The 21,479-nt window shown below is 45.8% G+C and overlaps 1 protein-coding gene across 3 annotated transcripts in view; it reads left to right on the top strand.

Annotated features, from left to right (window-relative positions):
• The window catches only part of Arhgap28 (Rho GTPase activating protein 28), a 153,426-nt gene that overhangs the window by 91,309 nt on the left and 40,638 nt on the right, over window positions 1-21,479 (top strand). For all 3 annotated transcript variants that reach the window (XM_040752888.1, XM_040752890.1, XM_040752889.1), the window contains exons 2-4: window positions 148-374; window positions 8,352-8,569; window positions 16,827-16,916. In XM_040752888.1, the coding sequence (XP_040608822.1) occupies window positions 148-374; window positions 8,352-8,569; window positions 16,827-16,916 (535 nt within the window). The remainder of the gene's footprint in view (window positions 1-147; window positions 375-8,351; window positions 8,570-16,826; window positions 16,917-21,479) is intronic.

Genomic DNA, 21,479 nt, shown 5'->3' on the forward strand with positions numbered 1-21,479 from the left:
CCTGTCAATTCCCTCCTGAAAGCACTCACTGCTCCCCGTTGACACAACCTAGATTCCATTTTTTTTGTTGTTTTGTTTTTGTTTTTCTTTTTTCCCTGTGACTTTACATGGGCACCCGGTTTCATTCAGTTGCTGTTCTTCCCACAGAAAATCCATTCCCCGCTGCCGAAGAATTAACAGGATGCTCTCCAATGAGTCCCTGCACCCTCCTACTTTCAGCCGCTCCAACTCTCAAGCCTCTGTCGACAGCAGCACATCGGTGGAGGAGTTCTGGAGGGAAATCGAGAGTATTAAAGAGAGTAGCATCGTGGGGGCCCAGGAGGAGCCGCCCGCCACGCCCACCACGCCCACCACAGAGGTCAAGCCTGTGGATGGTAAGAGGCTGGCCCTACCCTGTGGGTTTCCTTAGGGTTTCCTGTTGGGGAAGAAGTCAGCCCACCAAGTATCTAATCAGTAGAGGTGGGAGTAACTTCAGCGAGGGAGGGCAAGCCTTGGAATCATCCAGATAAGAGTCCTTTGGTCTCCCTGCTTGGGAGTGGTGTTCCCTTGGGGTGGGCTCCTTCTCATCAAACAGTCTGGTCACGGTGATGCTCTTGACATTTACATCTGTGTACTTGACATTTAGGGGAGCGAGAGAGAGAGAGCGGGGAGGAAGAGAGGAGGCAAGAGGTTTGCCTTAATGATTTTAGAGGGAAACGTTTCTAACATTTGTTGCCATTAACATATTTGGACTGCTTGGTATTCCACAAAGTAACAATCTTGTTAAGCATTGAGGGCGGAGACAAAACCCAAAGCAAACAACAGACAACGACAAACAAGCGAAAAAGAGCATAATGGTTCCTGGCTCTCGGGATCCTGCGCTGAAAGGACAGCCCAGCGTGTCCTGCCTGGCTTGACCTCGTGGGTGTATAAAACGCCCAGAACTGTTTCATCAACCAGCAGCTAATCTTAAGACGGCTACCTGCTTAAGAAGCCTTCTCAACCTTCATCCTCCTGTCTTAGTCTTTCCCAACACCAAGACATGGTCATTCCTAAGTAGTCAATTAGAATCCCATGCACAGAAGCAGGAGCCCTCACACTGTAGTTCATGAGCGTCTGTCTCAGGAGACGGTTCTCCAGCAGCGAAGTGTGCGGCGTGTATTCCTGTTGCTCCTATGTTTGCTTCCGTTTGCCTTTTTACCTTCTCATGCAGACATTTGAAGGAGAATGCTTCTTGTCCCATATCCCTGCTTGGTTTTTTCCTTCCTAGCAACCCGGTAACCTCCAAGTCTATCTGAGGCCTCGGGGTTTGCTGGCATTCTCTCCTTATAAAGTAACTCCCTTACATGGCGAGGGATAGGGCTCTTACTCCCACCATGGGTAACCCTTACCATTTGTTCAAGCCCCGGCGGCCGTGAGAGATATTTTCTGCTATCCTAAACTGCTACAAAATGCAGGCTCACTATCTAGAGTCAATATTTATTTGCAGGTGTCCCTTTGAAAGCAATTGTCAAGATGAAAAGATCTTAAGTGTGCACAATTCAGTGGCCTTTGGTGAAGGCAAAGGCACGCCCTCCTCTAACCCACGTGGGTCAAGACTCATTTTGTCAGGTTGTGCCACGCATGTCTATGATCACAGCACTCAGGGGGGCCGAGGCAGGAGGATGACTAGTTTGAGGCCAAACTGTGTTGTGTAATAAGACCTTATCTCTCAGAGAGGTGGGGGAGGGGGTGGAGTGCATTCAACCAGAAGACTTCCTGTCCATCCTTCTCTGTCACACCTCCCCCAATGACAGTCTAGGGCCAAAGGTAGCCACGGTTCCCATGTTTGTGTGTCATAGGGTTTATGTGACTGCACTCAGCATTCATGAGATTCAGGTAGAATACCAGTAGGTCATTGCTTTTCGATTTGGGGTGGTTGGCATTTGTTTCTAGGGATGCATTGAGAAAGTACCACAAAACTGGGTGTGTTTTTTTTTTAACGATGTAAATGTATTCCTTGCGGTTTTGGAAGGTAGAACTAGAAAGCCAGCTGGGTCTTGCCCTCTGGAGCTGTCAGGAGAGCCCTGTGCTGCTGCTTTCCTGGTCTGGATTGAAGCTGGTGGACACTGGCGCTCTTGGCTCTGTATAGGCGGCGTGCTGTGCCGTCCCCCGCCTCAGACCGCTCCAGGTGTTTGTACCCGTGTCCTTCTCTTCTTCAAAGGTGCTAGCTGTTATGAATTAAAGGCTCACTCTATCCCAATATGGCCTTTCTGTATTTGTTTTGCCAGGGGTTTGCTTTGGGTTTTGCTTTGCTATACTTTGCGTGGAGCCCAGGGCTGGGCAAGTAAGTACTCTGCCACTGAGCTATATCTAGAGTGCAACTGCATTTGTGTGTGTGGGGGGGGGTACAAGTGTGTGTGTGTGTGTTTTAGAAGCTGTCCTTTCTTTCATTTTTAGTTTTTATCTTTATTGACGTATGACGAGTCAATTGAAGTTGAACATTTTTATGATAGGCATGTTTTAATGAATACATTCAACCCACAATTTATCTGCAAATGTCGTTTTCCTGACACCATGTCTACACTCGTGGTGCTGAGGATGGTGGTTCCAGCAGACGGTGGGGGATGGTTCAGCTCTTCACAGCGTAGTCCTCTGCAGGAACACATCAGTCATCGTGATCCGACAATGGCATCATAGATTCACTTTGATTACAGTTTTAAGCACTTGAAAATGGGTGATTTGAGAAACCTTGTTGAATGTATTTGTGGGGCAACATACATTTTTATTTCTCTCAGATACACAAATTTTTATTAAGTGTGTTTAGCTATAAGAAACTGCCAGGATTTTTCCAAAGTAATTGTACCATTTTACACCTTTCCCTACAGATTAAGACTGACTTCCTTTTCTTCCAAATCTTTGCAAAGTTTTATATTATCAATTTTATTTCTATTTTAATTTAAATTAGAAACAAGCTTGTTTCACATGTCAATTCCAGCTCTCTCTCCCTCTCCTCCTCCCCGCCCCCTCCAGCCCTCCCAACCCCCCACCCGATCCCCACTTCACTCCCCAGGGAGGGTGAGACCCTCCATGGTGGATCTCCAGAGTCTGTCACTTCATCCAGGGCAGGGTCTAGGCCCTCCCCCCATGTGTCCAGGATGAGAGAACATCCCTCCATGTGGAATGGGCACTCAAAGTCCATTCATATGCCAGGGATAAGTACTGATCTACTACCCAAGGCCCTATAGATTACCAAGGCCTCCTCACTGACACCCAAATTTAGGGGGTCTGGATAAGTCTGTTTCTGTGGCTTTCACTAGCCTGGTCTTGACCCCTATGCTTATCACTCCGCCTTCTCTGTAACTGGGTTCCAGGAGTTCAATTCACTGTTTAGCTGTGGGTCTCTGCCTCTGCTTTCATCAGCTACTGGATTAAGGCTCTAGGATGGTATATAAGGTAATCATCAATCTCATTATCAGGGAGGGGCATTTAAGGTAGCCTCTCCACTACTGCTTAGTTTGCCAGTTAGTGTCATTCTTGTAGATCTCTGGAAATCTTACTAGTGCCAGATCTCTCCTCAAACCTATAATGACTCCCTCTATTATGGAATCTCTCACCCTGCTCTCCTCTATTCTTCCCCCAACTCACCCTTCCTGCTCCCCCATGTCCTCCTCTCAACTCCCCTCCCTTTTCCACCTCTCTTTTTCTCAACTGCCTCTCCTGATATTATCAGTTTTCTTAATAGGAGTGATTCTAGACATGTGCAAGTGTCTTATAGTCTGATTATGTGGCATTGATGATTAATGGTGACTAATGATGTGTTCCCTGTGTTTATTTTCCTTTTATGCACTTTGTGAAATTTCTCAAGTATTTGAAAGCATTATCCTTTTGTTACTGACTTGTAGGAATTTTTAATGCGTTCAAGATGTGAGTGTGTGTGTGTGTGTGTGAAGCATGCATTGCAAAAGCTTCTATGACTTAACTATTCATATTCTTTTTAAAAGATTTATTTTTATTTTGTGTGTATAAGTGTATAAGTGCTTACTCCCATGTATGTGTGTGAACTGCGTGTGTGACTGGTGCCTGTCAGGCCAAAAGGTTGTGGAATCTTGTGGACCGGCTGTTGCTGGAGGCAGTAAACTACAGTATAGGTGCTGGGAACCTAACCCAGGTCCTCTGGGAAAGCAGCAAGTGCCCCTAACCACTGAGCTGTCTCTGCAGCTTCCATTCATCTTCTTAATGGGAGCCTTCAATTGGGCCTCTCTCCTTGCATTGTTTCAGATATTTGGAAATATAGCTGTTGTTTTGAATCTTGGCCTCATATCCCTTCAGCTTCCTAAATTCATTTTCTAGTATCGCTGCAGCCACATTGTATATCAGGGCTTGAAAAAATGACTTTAGCCAAAAACCAATGTAAATTCAAGTCATACTAGTACACTACCTAAATAGAAATTTAGGGTTTCTACCTCTCCGGTTCCTGCCCTTGTTTGGTTCTTTTCTGATATCTCTATATAGTTATTTCATGTGTTTTATTCCAAGCTTGTAACATAGTGCTGCTTTGATAAACATGACACTGACTCCCATGGGAGGTTGGATTCCTGTTTTAATATGTGTCTCCAACGCCCTTTCTGTGGAGCCAGACTTGTGGTGTGAAATGCTGCACGGGATAGGTAGCTTGTCTTAAAAGTTAGTGTTTGGTAATTCATCAATTTTATGACTCGCTATAATAGTATCCAAGATTATATTTTTCATTTGAAGCTTAATTAATCAACTAATTAATTCAACAAGTGTGTGCCCCTTCCCTCAGCTAGGCGCTCCACCAGAAGCCGGAAGCATTCCCTTTCCATGAACTTGATCTAACAGGAAGAAAGGGTTGGGGGTTGGGGGGGTGGGATTTAATAAAATGAGATAAAGACGGGAAATTACTTGAAGGAAAAGGAAATAGAATTGGGGCTGATGTCAGTAAGCCATTACCTGTCTCCTGGGTTCAGGAGAAAGACTTCATTGAGAGAGAAGCTTGGGTCTGAAAGCAGGCCAGTAATGACGGAGCCGACGATGACTGGCCCGTCCAGTCCAGATGTGGCACGGAGGATCCCACAGGTAGCCTGGGGAACAGGTGAGGAGATGCCGCGTAAATAAATACACATCGCGGGGTTGGGGATTTAGCTCAGTGATAGAGCGCTTGCCTGGCAAGTGCAAGGCCCTGGGTTCGGTCCTCAGCTCTGGAGAAAAAAAAAAAGACAAAATAACAATAAATACACGTCGCAGAACACATTAAAGCCAGGGAGAGAAGACGTTTCTATTTACATCTACAAGGACTCATTTGGTGACAGCCGTGGGACATGGTTTGGAGGCATCTAGGAAGAGCCCTTGGGAGCCTGCTGTGGGAGTCAGGGGGCGGTGGCGGCTTTGACAAAGACCGTGGCAGAACAGATAAAGAGAGGCAGAGGAAGCGAGGGCATCAGTAGTGCGTTCCTGTACTACAGAACTTGAAGGGCTGAGGCAGGAGGATGGCAAGCTCAGGGCTAGCCTGGACTGCACAGTGTGAGAACATACATCAGCTATGTAGAGTACCGTGAAGGAAGGAGGTTGGGGCATCTTGAGACGTGACAAGGACATAATATAAAAAGCCTTGGCAGTGCGCTGGAGTCGGTTCCTCTGAGGCCACTCCTTTGCTCCATTAGTTGGTGATGGGCTTTGCATATGGAAACGTGGAGGAGTGGCAGAGGACCAGGGTAGGGGGTTGAAGGTGGTGAACTCAGGCTGGAACGTGTTGAATATTGATGGGAGATGCCATTCTGTAAATCTGTCTCTTATCGGTTGTTGAATAAAGCACTGTTGGCTAATAGGGAAGCAAGATAGGTGGGACTAGGAGTCGAGGAGGATTCTGGGAAACAGAAACACAGGGAGTCATGATGTAGCCACCATAGGAATGAGAGGTCCGGACCCCTTTCTCCAGTAAGAGAAATACTTAGATTAACAGTTATGGGGTAAATACTTAAGTCAGAGATACCCAGTAAGAAACCAAACAAATGGCCAACAGCTTCATAATTAATATAGCCTTCTGTGTGTTCATTTCGGACTGATGTGGCTCTGGAACCAGGCTGGTGGGAAGGCTGCACTCTACAGAATATAACATGATTAATAGAGTCAAACGGATATTTAGTAGGCAATTGGATGCATGGGGCATAAAATCATTGGGGGTATTCAGGGTTGATGTACACGTGGCAGCTGGAAGGGAGAACATTGAAGACTTCATTCTTCCTAAGTCAGCAAACGAACCCCACCGGTGTCTGCTATGGGTATTTCTCACCACGGAAAGCATCCTAGCTATGTTCTGCCCTCGGGAAATGTCTGAGGTTTTCAAGCCGTCAGTTCCCATGATTTGTGTTGGCTCTGTTGTCCTTTTCCGCTATCCTTCTTTCGTTATTCCTCACATCCAACCTTTACAACATTAATACATTAATGTTTGTTTACATTTCTGACTTCGTCTTGAGACACGGCAGCCTTACCCAGTACTTGCGTAAAAGAATCCCTTCCGAGTCATCCCAGGTTTGACCTCGCTCTAGTCCCATTATGGCAGTCCCACATGGCAGCTGGTATTAACTCACCTTTCATCTCTGCTAAAGGGACGGCTTATGGAGCAACCAAGTAGTAAATAAAATCCTTGCCAAGTTAGGAAATGGGACTCTGAGAGCACATTCAGCTCGCCTGTTTATAGAGGGATGGGTGCAACCATGTAAGCAGAGCTCAGGACTCCTAGGCTGTGGCTTTGAAACGTGTTTACACGTCAGCCTCATCTGCTTATCAAACAGCCCCCGTTGGTGATAAGCCTGCTTAGCAGAGTCCCCAGGGAAGTGTGTATGCAGTGGCTTTTCTGCACAGGGTATGTACTCTGAGTCCCTTTAACTTTCCTCCATTTCGTTTACTAATCCATGCTTACAGATGAACCTCGGGTTTTGAGTCGCTTTCTGAGAAATAGATTACGTCATGTTCATAGCGTAAGGGAAATGAACAGCCATTAAATGTTTTACGCCAGGTTCTTTGCCAAATTCATAAGTAGTTTCTCAGGAAGGTATCCTGGTAGCTAGCTGCATGCTAATTGTATGGCTATCCCTATTGTGGTAAGTGCCTCTAGCTGGGCACTGTGTTCTCTCTCAGGAAGGTGGCTATACGCTGCGGCCCTGCCCTGATGGAGCTCCAGGGTGATGGGTGTGGATGCCATGGGCCCACGGGGTACTTCTTCGTCTCGGCGGGTGGCTTGGTGGCTAGGGGTCCACAGGAAAATAACATGAATACTTGTTTCTCTTTGCGGATTCCCTTGTGCTCTGGGTTGACTTATGTCCAGTTTGCTGGTCAGGGGTTGCAAGGACGTAACAACACCACAGACATGTGGCTTAACAGGAATAGTTTACTACCAATAGACCCTGGGAGAAAGGGTTGGGACATCTTCCAGGGTTAAAGGGAAGAGGAGAAGGCATCCAGGACCCTTATACTCAACCAGTGGATAGAGGGGAATCCAGAGAGAGCGGGATTACGGTATCCATGGGACAAAGCCCTAATTGGGGTCCAGCACTCACATGGATAGGTTTAGAGCAAGCGAGGGTATGACTGAGGTGGGCCCAGCAGCAGTGTGTGTGTGTGCAGTCAGCGGGGACAGTCTGCTAGGCTGCCTCCAGCCATCCCACAGGACATGGCCAAGGTAAGAAGAGCACGAAGGCAGAGAAAGCTGAAACTCTGTTGGTGGTGACTGAGCCCCACTTGTGAGAGGAGAGCACTGGCCCTGTGTTCACGGTTGGTGCTGGAACCACACAATGGAAGGGAAATGCACAGTGCCCATTTGCTGAGGGGGAACAAGGGACTGGAGGCATTTTTTTTATGTCAGTCGGCTGCAAAGTGGTGGATTGGCAGCTGCTTTTGAGTGGCTGCTATACCATGCTTTCTCCTGTTAGGATTTTAGCCAAAATGATCATATTTTATCTTTTTTGCTTTTGTTTTGTTTTAATTGGAAGTCCCATCCATGGCTTATCTCTGACCTTCTAACAAGGGAAAGTGCCTTTCTTGGTTGCCACGTAACCTTGCTGTCCTGGGCAGCCTTACTTGATTTTTGCTAATGTTATAAAAGAGTACAGACTTTCCATTTATTCTTTCATAGTTATTGCAGAAGAAAAGGCAGTCGTAGCTGGCCGTGGTGGTACCTGCTGCAGTCCCAGCAATTTGGAGGTAGAGGCAGGAAGATCATGAGTTCCAAGACCTTGTCTTGGAGCAACAACAGAAAGATAACCATATGTTTCCCTGATGATCCCGAGCATCTGGTATATCCAGAGGTTCGTTGCATGCACCACAGGTCCTCTAGAAACGATCTAACCTCCCCTTGCCCGTGCTGTTTCCAGAAGGAGAGCTTGAAGCGGAATGGTTACAAGATGTGGGATTGTCAACTCTAGTCTCCGGGAATGAAGAGGAAGACGGCAAAGCGCTCCTGTCGACGCTGACTCGGACCCAAGCAGCTGCCGTGAAAAAGAGATACAACACGTATACCCAGACGCTGAGGAAAAAGAACAAGCAGCCCATCAGGGACGTTAGAGATGTCTTCGGAGTCAGCGAGTCTCCTGTATGTAGTGAGCATGGTTCCAAAGGCGTTTGCTTTGATCTCAGGGCAGGAGGGTGTGACAGAGATGGGGAAACATCTCAGACGAGGCTGGTCCATCCTAACTCCCAGAGGGAGCTAGAGCCAAGAGCACAGACTGGAGCCTGAGTAATCAGTCATTGTCTCCATGGCTGCCCTTCCCTGCTCCCCAAGTTTACATCCTTCTATGTTGTTGAAGTTGCAACTTCCTTGATAGCAGAGAGTGAACCTGTAAAGTTGGGAGGCTCAGGGCCTTCCCTGAAGCTCAGCCTTGAATGGAAATTCTGTGCAAAGCACAGGGGCCCCCAGGGAAATAACCCCGAGGCCTTCGAAGTCCAAGTGGGTTATCTTAAATGCTGGTAGGGAAACGAATATAGAGTAACCTCTAGGTTCAGAAATGTTATGATAAAACTAGGAAACATGAGAACCAATTAAATGAATGATCAAACACAGGGTTAAGTATCATGGCTCTTATGAGACATGGCTGACTGAAGTTCCACCTTGTCCATAGCAGTTCTGTGGCCACAGTTTCACTCCTGGCACCATTAGTCACACACACACACACACACACACACACACACACACACACACACACACACACACACACCATTTCTATGTCAGCTTGACTGACAGATAATTCTTTCAGTGTACTTCCTCTTTCTTTCATTGAACCGTTTCAAAGTTTCATGACAGTGTGTCCTGGGACAAGAGATGTTTATTGAATGAATTCTATGTGCACGATCCCTTCCCCAATGCTATCCAGGGAGGATTTATGGGACTTTGGGTTGAAGAGCATGGCCAATAAAGGAAATTTGGTGTGTGCTGCCGCAAGGGAACTTGACATTCTGCCTGAGGGCAAGTCAGTCAGTCAGTCTGATTTATGTTTCACGTCTGTTCCATTGCAGCTCCTATCATGACATAATTTAAGGCATCCAGGATGTTAGGCAGTGTCTTAGTTAGGGTTTCTATTGCTGTGAAGAGACACCCATGACCAAGGCAACTCTCATAAAAGAAAGCATTTAATTGGGGCTTACTTACAGTTTCAGAGGTTCTGTCTATTGTCATCATGGCAGGGAGCATGGCACACTCGTGGCCCTGGAGCCACACCCTGATGTAGGCCAAGGGGAGATGTGCTAGATCTAGTGTGAGGTTTGAAACCTCAAAACCCACCCCTAGCTACACACTTCCTCCAACAAGGCCTCACCTACTCCAACAAAGCCACGCCTCCTAACCCTTCTAATCCTTCTCAAACAGTGCCACTCCTTGGTGACTATAGGAGTCATTCTTATTCAAAGCAACACAGATAGTAATCATGGATAAAGACTCCAGTTTGCGTCTTTTCAGGTTGCTTTTTTTTTCTTGGATATAGTCATCATAAAGGGTAGCTGTCAGGAAGCTTGCTTATACCTAGTTGACATATGCGTCTGTGATAATAACATCCTGGAATAACACAGACTTTCAGAACTTCTAGAATGTTAGCAGCCGTCTGTTTCTATTCTGTTTAATATGACAGCCTCATCAGGTTTGCAGCAAGCGGTGTAACTGGATTTGATACCCTGCACAGTCTTAGCGGATCTAAATCTAACCAGTCACATGTGACGTGTAGCTTGTGTGTTGGACAGCAGAGTGTTGTGTCGCCTGTGATGCTTTCACTTGCTGTGCCCTGTGAGCTCCATGACATTTGAATTTTTAGCTTATCTGACGCCCATGTCTTTCTGGGTGGAAGGATTTTTTTTTTCTCCAGCAGTAATTGAGTAAAGGTGACTTCTGCACCTTGAAGCTGGGAGCTCAGCCGCACATGTCCTGGCAAAGACGTCTGTCAATGAAAAGTTTGTCCTGATAGATTCAGCTTCCTGGATTGGCTTTCTCTTGTTTCCGGGATTGTCTCACGGTGGTCTCGAAAACTTTGCCCACCTGCTTTCTTGACCACATCTGTTTCCCACCTACGTCAGGCAAAGGTTTTGGCTCCACTCCAGCCAGCCGAGAGACAGAGAAGGTCTATAGGCTTCTCCTGACTCCTGTATCTGAAGTGCCTTCCACTGGTCCTGTCAGGGTACCGTTGAGAGTCTGACAGACCTTTAGGAAGTAGGGCCTGCCTGGTAGAAGTCGGCCACTAGGAGCAGGCCTTTGGAGATTATACCCACCCCTTCCTGGCTTGCCAAGAGCTGAGCAGGCTCTGCTGTATGTTCCTACAACCATAGCCGAGCTATCCCACAATGCCTTTCAATCCTCGATGGACTGAAGTCATGATGACAAATCAGGGTTTCTTCTTCAAATTGTTTCTGTTACAGTTTTGGCCATAGAGATGGAAGTAACCAACATGCTTAACACTTTGAATTTCTAAGCTGGGGCTGTGGTGGCACATGCCCATCACTAGGGAAGCAGAGGCAGGAGGATCTCTGTGAGTTTGAGGCCAGCCTGGTCTACAGAGTGAGTTCCAGGACAGCCAGGGCGACACAGAGAAGCCCTGTCTTGAAAAACCAAACCAAAGCAAAATAACAACAACAAAAACAAAAAGCTTTTGAGTTTCTAGCAACAATACAAAATAGTAAGATGCAGGGTTCTTGGTGGCCAGCCCCTTCTTTGAAGGGACAGAGGAAGTGGACACTTGTACCTTGGGTCTTTAAGTGTAAAACCTGAAGTTTTTCCTTGGGTACAATCAGCCGTGAACGGCTGCTCCCAGGCAGGCAGTGGCTCTAGCTCAGCACACGCGGTTAAGAGAGAGTGATGTCAGAGCCCTCCGTCCTCTCTGCCTTTGCCTTCCTCCTGAATTCAGTTACAGCCCAACTTCAGAGTGAAGTGGGGACAGGGACTAAGGTAAGAGGCAGGTAGCTGCAGGCAGAAGAAAGAGCCGGGAACCCTAGTATTGTGTGTGCCGCTTTAAAGGTCCAGGCCGTTCCTCGTCAGACACGTAAAAAACCACATAAACCTAGCCTTTGAAAAAAACACCTGCCTTTCCGTTATATAAGGTCTGAACTTTTCCCTAAAAGACTGCAACTTTTTTTGTGAGTAAAGAAACTCAGTAGCTTGTCAGGAATGCATTGGGACTTTTTAAACTTCCTGTTTTAACTTAATGACATAAACACCAATTCTCCTCCCTCCTCCTGCTCCGTGTCTGCCCTGGTTTGCTTCTGGCCGCTTTCCCTGCCTCCCTTCCTCCCTCCCTCTGCCGCTACTGAGTCTACATCCCCTCTTTCTCATCTTCCTCTTTCCTGTTCCTCCCTTCCTCTTCTCTTCTCTCTTCTCGTTATCTTTCTTTGGTGTCATTTGCCAACATCGAGTGAATATTTGCCTAAAATCTTCTGTTTCACTTTCTTAGTTTCTTTTTTATTTATATACCCATGTATGCCTGTGTGTGTGTGTGTGTGTGTGTGTGAGCGCGTGCATGCACACAAGCCATGTACGCGTGTGAATGTCTGCATGTGGGTACCTCAGTGTGCTGTACTTGTAGAGCTCAGAGGACAGCGTCCCTGAGTTTCTGCTACCATGTAGGTCCCAAGGAGTGAATTCAAGTTATCAGGCGCCTTCACCTGCCTGACATCTGTCTGTCCCTTAAATGTCTCAGTTTCAGTGAAGATTCTGTACGGATCTTAAATGTGTGATTTAACCCGTGTACTTAGCAAGTGACAGCAAGAATACAATTGTTTGAAAAATGGATGCTCAAATTATGTTAGTTTTCCTAAGGTTTCACACATAGAATTCCATGTTTCAGTTCCCCTTGCCTCGGAATTGCAAAGGAATCTTCAGTCATCTGTCACCGAGAAGATGCCATACCTACAATAGGGTAGACCTGCTCCTTTATTGACTAAAAGTAGAAGTGTTTTATATATATATATATATATATATACTTTTTATTATATATTTAAATTAGAAACAAGCTTGCTTCCCATGTCAGTCCCAGCTCCCTCTCCCTCCCCTCCAGCCCCCCACCCAACCCTCACTAGTGTTTTGATTTTCGTTTTTACTCTTGGGATTTGAAACTGCTCCAGCTCGACACTTCTGTGAAATTCACGTGCACTAAATGAAGACTTTGAGCACTAACAAATATTTAAACAATTCTGAATTCCTTTCACTGGCCATGCATGGTCTCCTGAGCCCCTGTTAAATGGTCCTTGGAATTGCACTGATCTCTGTGTCTCTTGATTCTTCTCTTTTGATTTACAGAGGGTTTTTTGTTTGTTTGTTTGTTTGTTTTGTACGTGTTTGTTTTTGCATTCTTCAAATCCCTTGAACCTGAATTTGTGAATGCCAGTACTTTGGCCATGTTTGAGTTTGTAATGGGAATTTAATTTTCAGAATTTAGTACTGACTAGTTTATGCCCGTTCTCCCTTCCTTTGATTTCTCTTTCATTATAGTGATCTGTTCTTTGGTGTGGTTGGTTTTGTGTACAGGGATTAAACCCGGGGCTCACACATGCCAGGGAAGCATTCCAGCCCCTGCCCAGCTACACCTATGTTTGTTTCTTGGCTGCAATAACCAGTTAGCACTCTGAGCACAGTAGCTCAAGCTTAACCTCCCAACGCCTGCTCCTTTCTGTGAGTGACTTCCTTCCGGGTGACAGACTTATTTTTAGAGCCATTGTTTTCCTCTTCCCATTGTTACTGTTGAACTGATTTTTTTCATCCCTGCCTGTTGGTGTGTATTTCTTCACGGAAGACTAGATTCATTGCTTGTGACTAGCATTTTGGTGGCCGGGTGTTTCTTAGGTAGTTGTGTGGACCTGCTTCCTCACCAAAACTCTGCTACGGAATGGATTTAGGGTCTGCGGGTGGACGAGTGGGTCACCTGCCACATTTTTGCTTTAAGACATGTGACAATTAATGACTGAGTGACAAGATTCCTCAGGAACTGTGTGTCCTTTACAGGCAAGGCAAACTTCCCCTTTCCTACCCTTGGCCTTGTCTTCCAAAAAGCCCCGGCTGAGTTACAGTTGAGCGGCCGTCCATGGCCAATGCTTCCTCATCAGGACAGCCACCACACTGCTGGCAGAGGTCACTGTGGCACCCGGAGTGTGATGTCCTTTGCATTTGATCAAGGCAAAGACTTTGCCTGGCCCTCTTACCAAGAAGAACGTTTTATTTTCTTTTCAGTTTTCCATCACTGTTTTGAGTTGGGTTGCACTGCAAACTTTTTTCTTTCTTTTAGAATGTGGAAACTTGGGGACTAAACATTTAACTTCTCCTAACTTGTCACTTGTACCTTTTCCCAGGCTGAGGCATTACCAAACCATTTTTGAGTTAAAATCTTCCTGTAACTTCTTTTCTGCCAGTGAAATGTTGAGTGCCTCCCGGAGCTAAGCCTTTTTAAATGACGGTCTGTCTGTCTTCTGCCACTTAGTTTGACTGGTGGGGAGGGAGACAGTGGTCCGTGCATTTTGTTCTCTTGATCAAATTTTCTTGTACGGATTAACTAGTTCCTTTAAAAATTAATGTGCTTTTTTTCTTTTCCTCCCAGTTTTCAAAGAAATATATAATCTTTGCTGGAAACAGAAAATGTGGTCAGTCAGGCTGAGAAATGACTGGTTTTTTTGGGGGGGGGCAAATACATTTTATGATTTCACTAGATAGTAAATTAGTTTTCCAGTGGTGCCTTGTAGTGAGGGAGTAGAGTGCTTAGATCTTGTGTTAGCCGTGGTGTGCTAAGTCAGAAGTGCTAAGCCAATGTCGGGGTGCTTCACACATTGTCTGTACCCGAAGGCATTGTTCCAGGGCTTGGAAGACACGAGTAAATATTCTTTTCACAGCACATTTAATTGGGGCAAACAATCAGGCTAATTCACGCCCAATTTCATAATTGGTAAGTATTTAGCTCAAGGTCCACCTAACTGGTAGTTGACTCCGCAGACACGGTCATGCAGTGTGCTTTTATGTGTTGTGTTACGTATAATTTATGTGGACATTGGGCTGCACGCAGCCGAGGCACAGGAAATGGCCAGTTGTGCCAATAGGAGTTTTTCTCCTTTATGGCGGAACTGAGGTAGACGCTCTCCTTTTTGTGCCAGGAACCCACGTTCTGGCAGCTCCTGGCATTGCGCCAGTGGTCCCGTCATTCTAGGCTCACTTTCCTGGAAATCCATCTTAGGAGAATTCCAGTTCCCTCATGGCTTAGACATCCTTAGCTTCAAAGGACCCTCAGATGCCGTGTTCTTGTTCTCGGTTGGACACAGAACTCCCTGGGGGCGGGGATAAAGATGCTGTTGGTGAAGACAGCAGACTGGAGGTAGGAGTATGGTTGACAGGGCTTCCTACAAAGGAAAAATGCAGACTTCATTGCTGGAATGCATTCCGATCTCGATATTGCTGGGCAAAGGGCTAAATGCAATGAGTGTATATGTTCAGTCACAGCCGTAGCTGTCTCCCTCAGTCTATGTGGATGTGTAGGTGAAACTCATGACCACGACCGAACTGAGAGGTCGTCCCTGTGCTAAAATGCACTTGAATTTTTTCTCAGTGTCCAAATGAGTCTTCTGTAACGATTCATTGTATTTTGTGAAACATTTGGGATGCAAGTCTGGTACTAACTTGCGGCTGGCTCTTGGTTCCGTTGAGGGCTCTGCCGCATGGTTTGCGTGTGTCCAGCTGGGTTCTGGCAACTTTCCATTTGTCACCTGAGGTCTGCAGGGAAATACCCTCAGCCGGTACCGCAAACAGTACTGTTCTGGTGTGTGTGTACGTGTGTGTGCACGTGTGTGCAGTGCATGCACATGTGTGCATATGTGTGTTTGCATGTGTGTGCATGTGTGCGCACATATGTGTGTATATATACATCTGTGTTTGCATGTGTGTATGTGTGTGTGTGCCTGTGTTTGTGTATGTGTGTATGTGAGGGTGTGTGTGTGCGCGTATGTGTGTATGTGCATGTATGTGTACATGTGTATGTGCACATGTGTGCATGTGTGTGTACATGTGTGTGCGCATTTGTGTATATGTGCATGTGTGCATGTGTGTGTGTGGGCCTGTAAGGGTGTGGGTGTGTGTCTGTGCTCACTCTTCATTCTGACCAGAGCTCCCTGTGCTTCCTCTTCAGCAGAGTTTCCACTTACAAACTGCTGCTTTTCTTCTCTGTAACGTTCCAATTTTAGTGCATGTGCTGCCAGAGCACAAACTGCTGCTTTTCTTATTCACCTACTTTGTGTGCCTTGGAGAGGAGGCCTGAAAATGGCGCTTCCTAACATCTGACAGGACAGCTTAAGGTTTCTGTGATGTCTAGTCCCCTTAATGTTTCAGGAAGTTGATCCAACCATAGAACCTTACTGATGCGGCGCCTTAATGAGAAATGCTGCTAAGTCTCACAGCTTCCATGTGAGGGCTATGACTTTGTCCACCCCCAAACAGAGCCCTTGGCTCCCAGCACACTTCCCACATCATGAAAACCAGAGAGTTCCCAGTTCCCAGTGGGTGGGGGTGAAATGTTTGGTTCAGTACTTTGAGTTTATGAAATCCTCAGTCTAATTCTTAATTAAAGAAAAAAAAAGACTCACCTCCTTGACATGGACATATAAACAAACCATTGTGGAATGAAGACACAAGTGCAGTTATTTATTTGTTTATTACTAGATACATTGAGGTTTTATTCCTGCCATAAAGACATAAAATTGTGTCCTTTACAGGAAACAGATGGAAGATGAAGATTGTGCTGTTATGTGAACTAGTCCAGACTCAGAAAGACAAATATGACATGTTTTCTGAGAGCCCAGTTTTAAAGCAGCATGTTTTCATCAGCCAGCTGTGCCCTTGAAGGGGAAAGGCTAACCCTTGGCTTCAGAGACTGAAAGGCCAATGCTGACATGGCAGCCAGGCATGAGTCCGCAACTTTCCTCCTTCCATTCTGCCCTCCTCAGCATAGTATTCACAGGATGTGGGGCACCCCAGGAAACACATCCATGTCCCCAAAGTGTCCGTCCTGCTGTGTGTAATCACCGCAGGTAACACCGAGTCTTTAGTTGGATGTGTAGTGTTGTGGAGTGAAATCATGGTATCCAACACTCAAGGCAGAAGAGGGGGTAGATATAGGCAGGCAGCTGGTCGAGTCTTGGACGAATTCTATTACAGTGTTTGGAATGATTGTGGGTGACCTGGAAAATACTGTATCAACCCACAAGCATCAACGAACTCTGCGTGTCTTTGTGTGATTTTATAAATCACGTGTATGCATATGAGCTCTGCTGTAATGCATAATGGAATATGTAGCAGGTTTGCAGGGATGAGCTGGAGAAAAATGACTTCTGTTTGTCTTCCTTAGCCTAGTGATTCCTGTGGCCATGCTACTCAGTTGGATGACACCAAGGAAGAAAAAGAGCTCCCAGGAGTTACCAAACCCAGTGGCCCTCTGGTAAGTTATGGAATAATGTATGGGGGTAAGGTGGGAAGCCACTTCTTTAAGACAGTCAAGTGAGACTTTAAGACAGCACAGTGTGAGTGAGGGCAGCCACGTCCATTAGCCTACCTGATGACTTTTCATCCACTGCTAAGAAAAATACCCAGCAGCTAATGAGCCAAGGTTAATAGGCAAACCCATGATTGACTACATGTCTTATAAACGCAGACACATAACCCGGTAACCCTGTGATTGGATTTCCTTTCTGTTTCCTCATTCAACTTCTCCAGTCCCCGTTCCCCATCATCTTCTGCAGTCACTCGCACCCAAGGGGGAAGAGTCCAAATGAGTAGGGCAAGAGCCAGGTCCCCATTACTGGAGAGCAGAGGGCTGTGGCTCCACCCGTGACTTTCTGGGGATTTCTCTCACACCTGTTTCCATGTGCAGCACGCCCACAGCATGGATGGGTCCCAAACTCGTACCGTCTGAAAGACGCCAGGAGAAACACTCAATTTATGTAAAAGCACAAGAAGTGTGAGCTAACCCACAGTGAGGGAGAGACCATCGGTGACTTCCCGGGGAATGAAGACAAAGAAAGAGGGAACGATAGATTTCCCCAAAGGTCATAGATTTCCCCCAAAGGACATGAGCATAGTTTGGGATGCTGGTGACAGTCATCTTGACTGTAGTCATGGCTAATTCCATAAGATCTAAGTTTTGAGCAAAATTTATTACTTTCATCAAAGTTATATGCTTAATACATATTCTGTTTTTGAGTTTAATTATGCAGGTAATTATGAATCTGCTGCATCTCAACCAACTGGCTAAAATCAAGTTCATAGTAAGGCTTGCAATTTCAGTAATAACACAGATACTTTGCAGTACATTGCTTACAGTACGTGCATGAATGGCTGTTCATATATTGCTCATGGTTGGTCTTTGACTCTGAGTGACAAATGGCACTAAGTTTGGTACTTACAAAGATTTACAATCCAACTGCTATCATGAAAATCCTAGTCTACAAATCACTTCTCATAGAAATAAATGAAGGCATTTTTCTTGTGTTCAGTCAACACAGATGAAATATTCACTGGAGATGTTAGTCTGTTGAAAAGGCAAAGTAGTCAATCTAGTTTACTGCCAATGTTTTAAGTGAAAAATCAAATTCAACACTTGCCATTGATTTATAACTCACCGCAAAATACAATCATGCCATCTGTTGAGAGTCATCAGTTGCATCTGTGTGTGTTTCCTGTGAAAGGAAATCTGAGGAACCTTGATTTAAACAAGTAGGAGTTTGTTTTAATCACAGAATAAGAGACTGATGATGAAAAACAAAAATCAAAGCCGGTACAGTTGTACAGTGGTGACTTTAGCATGGGAATGACTTCCTCTTCAGGATGCCCCAGCCCCAACCCTATGGTTAGGAAACTGTCTTTAGCATCAATCCTCAGTGTTCCTGGAAAATCTGCATGGTGGAGTTTCTCTTGTTTTCCACAGTCAGCCTATAACACCCTTACTAGGTTGTATGGATTTTTTTTCACCCTTTGTTGCTTAGACCTTAGTCCCTTAAAATAAGTGATCTTGGTTTCTTATATAAACTTTTTGTTTTATTTCTTGAGTACTATGAATCTTAAATTTATTCTGGATTCTGAACTTTGACGATCTTGGTTTTATTTCATTTATTCTGATCGACCTTCAGGGAGTCTTTCCCGTCTCTCTTCAGTTTCTGAAGATTTTCTTCCATTGGATCTTAACCTTTCTCCTTAATCCCTGTGGCCCATCTCTCTAGAACAGAAATTGTATGATGGTCGCTTTGCTTGAATCATTTTTCACTGTTTGCTAAATTTTACGTTAGTCTCTTTGCCATGTATTCTGAACTTTTCCAACATTGTGTTTCAAATTATTACATTTTTTTTCTTGGCTATAATTGCGTGGTTATTTAGCTTCCCAACTCTGTGTGTGCTTCAGAAAAACATATTCTTATTACCTAAGAAAAACTTCTTTTCGAGTTCATATGCCCATCGTTACAGCCATATATATGTTCTGGGCCAAAGTTTGCCGCCTAAAACTTTGAGAATACGAGTTATTTTTACACCTTTTTGAAACTGGGGCACAAATTTTTTGGGGGGGGGCTTTACGAGACAGGGTTTCTCTGTATTGTTTTGGAGGCTGTCGGTCCAGCCCGGCCTCGAACTCACAGAGATCCGCCTGCCTCTGCCTGGGATTAAAGGCGTGCGCCACCACCACCCGGTGAAACTGGGGCACAATTTACAAATAAACGCGCCACACCTTAGGCGTGTCATTCAACTGGGTGTTTAACACACGTGTTCCCCAGACGATCACAGTCTTGATGGAAAGCGCAGAAGAAGATGGATGGCCGTTGCCACAGAACGCTGCCCCTGTCCTTGTCAGCGGGCAGCCCTTCCTCACTTCAGCGGGGGGCCCGCATCGTGAATGCTGTCACCTTTGCTGGCTTTCACCTCTGTATACCTAAGATTCTAAACACGTGACTGCTTTCTTTGACTCATGACCATAGTCTTTTTTGTTTGTTTGTTTTTGTTTTTACGAGACAGGGTTTCTCTGTATTGTTTTGGAGGCTGTCGGTCCAGCCCGGCCTCGAACTCACAGAGATCCGCCTGCCTCTGCCTCCCGAGTGCTGGGATTAAAGGCGTGCACCACCAACGCCCGGCGACCATAGTCTTAAGACCTATAAATCTGTACTTACAGCCTTCTAGCGGGTTCTACTTCCATTTCATAACTGTGTCTCCCGTGGCCGCGTCTTCTCTTCACCCAGTGATGGCTGTTTGGATCCCGTAAAAGTTTTGGGCTACCGTGAGCAGTACGGCCACAAGCACCCTTGCAGCTAAAGGGTGTGCGCTCGCATTTCTCTTGAGCAAAGAGCCCACTCACTTCAGGTCGCTGCCAAGCACTAAACCATACCCAGCATCAGCACGCACCACTGCTCTCAGCCAGGAAGAATTTCATAGGTCAGTCCAAGAGAGTGACATTCTATCTTCGAAAACGCTACAGTCAGAAATAACAGCCAGAACAAGCGCTTAATGCATACGCTGACAGCTAGCTCTTGGTGTTTGTGGGTGAGCTCACAGGAGAAAATAAATAGCTAACGTGTAAATAGTTTTTTTCAGTATCTTCAGTGTCTACTAAGATATAAATATTTAGTGTTTCACCCAAACTTCCCAAAGGTAAATATTTTATGAGAGGAACATATTAACTTCGGTAAAAGTAGCATCCTCAGTGACGCAGACGGAGAGGGATTTACCCCTGCGCGAGCACCCTCTGGTGAGAGGACCAGAGCACTCCTGCTGGGCGGCAGCTAGAGTCCTGGGGCTGAGCTTCCAGTGGTTGGGGTGCCTCTGGTCCAGTCTCAGGTCCTAGGTGGCTTTCAGTCTGCTTCCCAGACCTCACCGCTGCCCACTCTCCTCAGCACTGCGAACCAAAGGCCTCTCCTAGGCAAAGGGAAACTGCCACACGCGTATCCCCGGAGGGAGCGGTGAACCTACTGCTCCCACAAGGCTTTTGGTGCAACTGGACTTATTGATTTTTCTCGATTGATTCATGTAGGAGGAAATTGTTTATGGTTCCTCTGTAGATGTAGCTTCCCCAGAGGCAGAACGTTCGTGGCACTTAGCTTTAAGGTTATGTAGAGATGGGGGATGGAGCAGACGCCCCGCCCTCCCCAAGTGCAAAAATCAGAGAGAGGACAATCGATGCTGTCTTACTCCCTGTGAAGCTAGGTCACTGGTTTTCTCTCTCAAGCCTCTCCCCTGTGACACCTTCTCTCTTGCGCGAGCAGCCAACTCACCCCCAAGGTACTTAGTCTATTTTATTTGGACAATATGCTGTCTGTTTCCCTAGGGTTATATTTAACAACTGTCCACGTTTAAGGGAGAAGTCAGCCTAGCGTCTGTGTTTGCGACCATTTTTAATTATTTGCCTGCATCTGTCCCTGCTTTGCTCATTCTTTATTATTAGCGTGTTTTTTTTCTAAACTGTTTTCCTAGGAATTCTCCTTTATGCTACTTAACTTTATTTTAATTTTATTTTGTGCGTGTGGGTGTTTGCCAACAATGTATGTTTGTGCACTTCATGCTACTGGTGGCCTGGGAGTCCGGAAGAGGGCATCAGGTTCCTCAGGACTGGAGTTACGCATTGTTAAGAGCCACCTTGTGGGCATTGGGAATTGAACCCAGGTCCTCTGGGTGAGCAGTCAGTGTTCTTAATGACGAATCTATCTTTCCATCCTTCTTTTGACACTTTAAGAGGAGTTATTTCTCTTGCTGTTTGCTTTTCATCTAGGAATTGCTGTCAGTGGTTCTACTGTGGAATTCTTTGCTGCATCCCAGGGCTGTGGGAATGGGTTCCCTGTAAAATCTGCCGTGTGTAATGATTTGGGTGGGGGGAGAGGTGGATGGATGTTAGTTGGCCTCCTTGATTAACTCTCCCGCCAGTTCTTGAGTTCCGTTTGTTCCTTTAAAACATTCTGCTCTCTCTGTGTCTCTCCACACTGATGCTTTTCTCAAGCTAGGCTGCAAATTAAGGCAAAAGATTCCTTGG

Source organism: Mesocricetus auratus, unplaced genomic scaffold (genome assembly GCF_017639785.1).
Source record: "Mesocricetus auratus isolate SY011 unplaced genomic scaffold, BCM_Maur_2.0 Super-Scaffold_100010, whole genome shotgun sequence".
Taxonomy (NCBI): domain Eukaryota; kingdom Metazoa; phylum Chordata; class Mammalia; order Rodentia; family Cricetidae; genus Mesocricetus; species Mesocricetus auratus.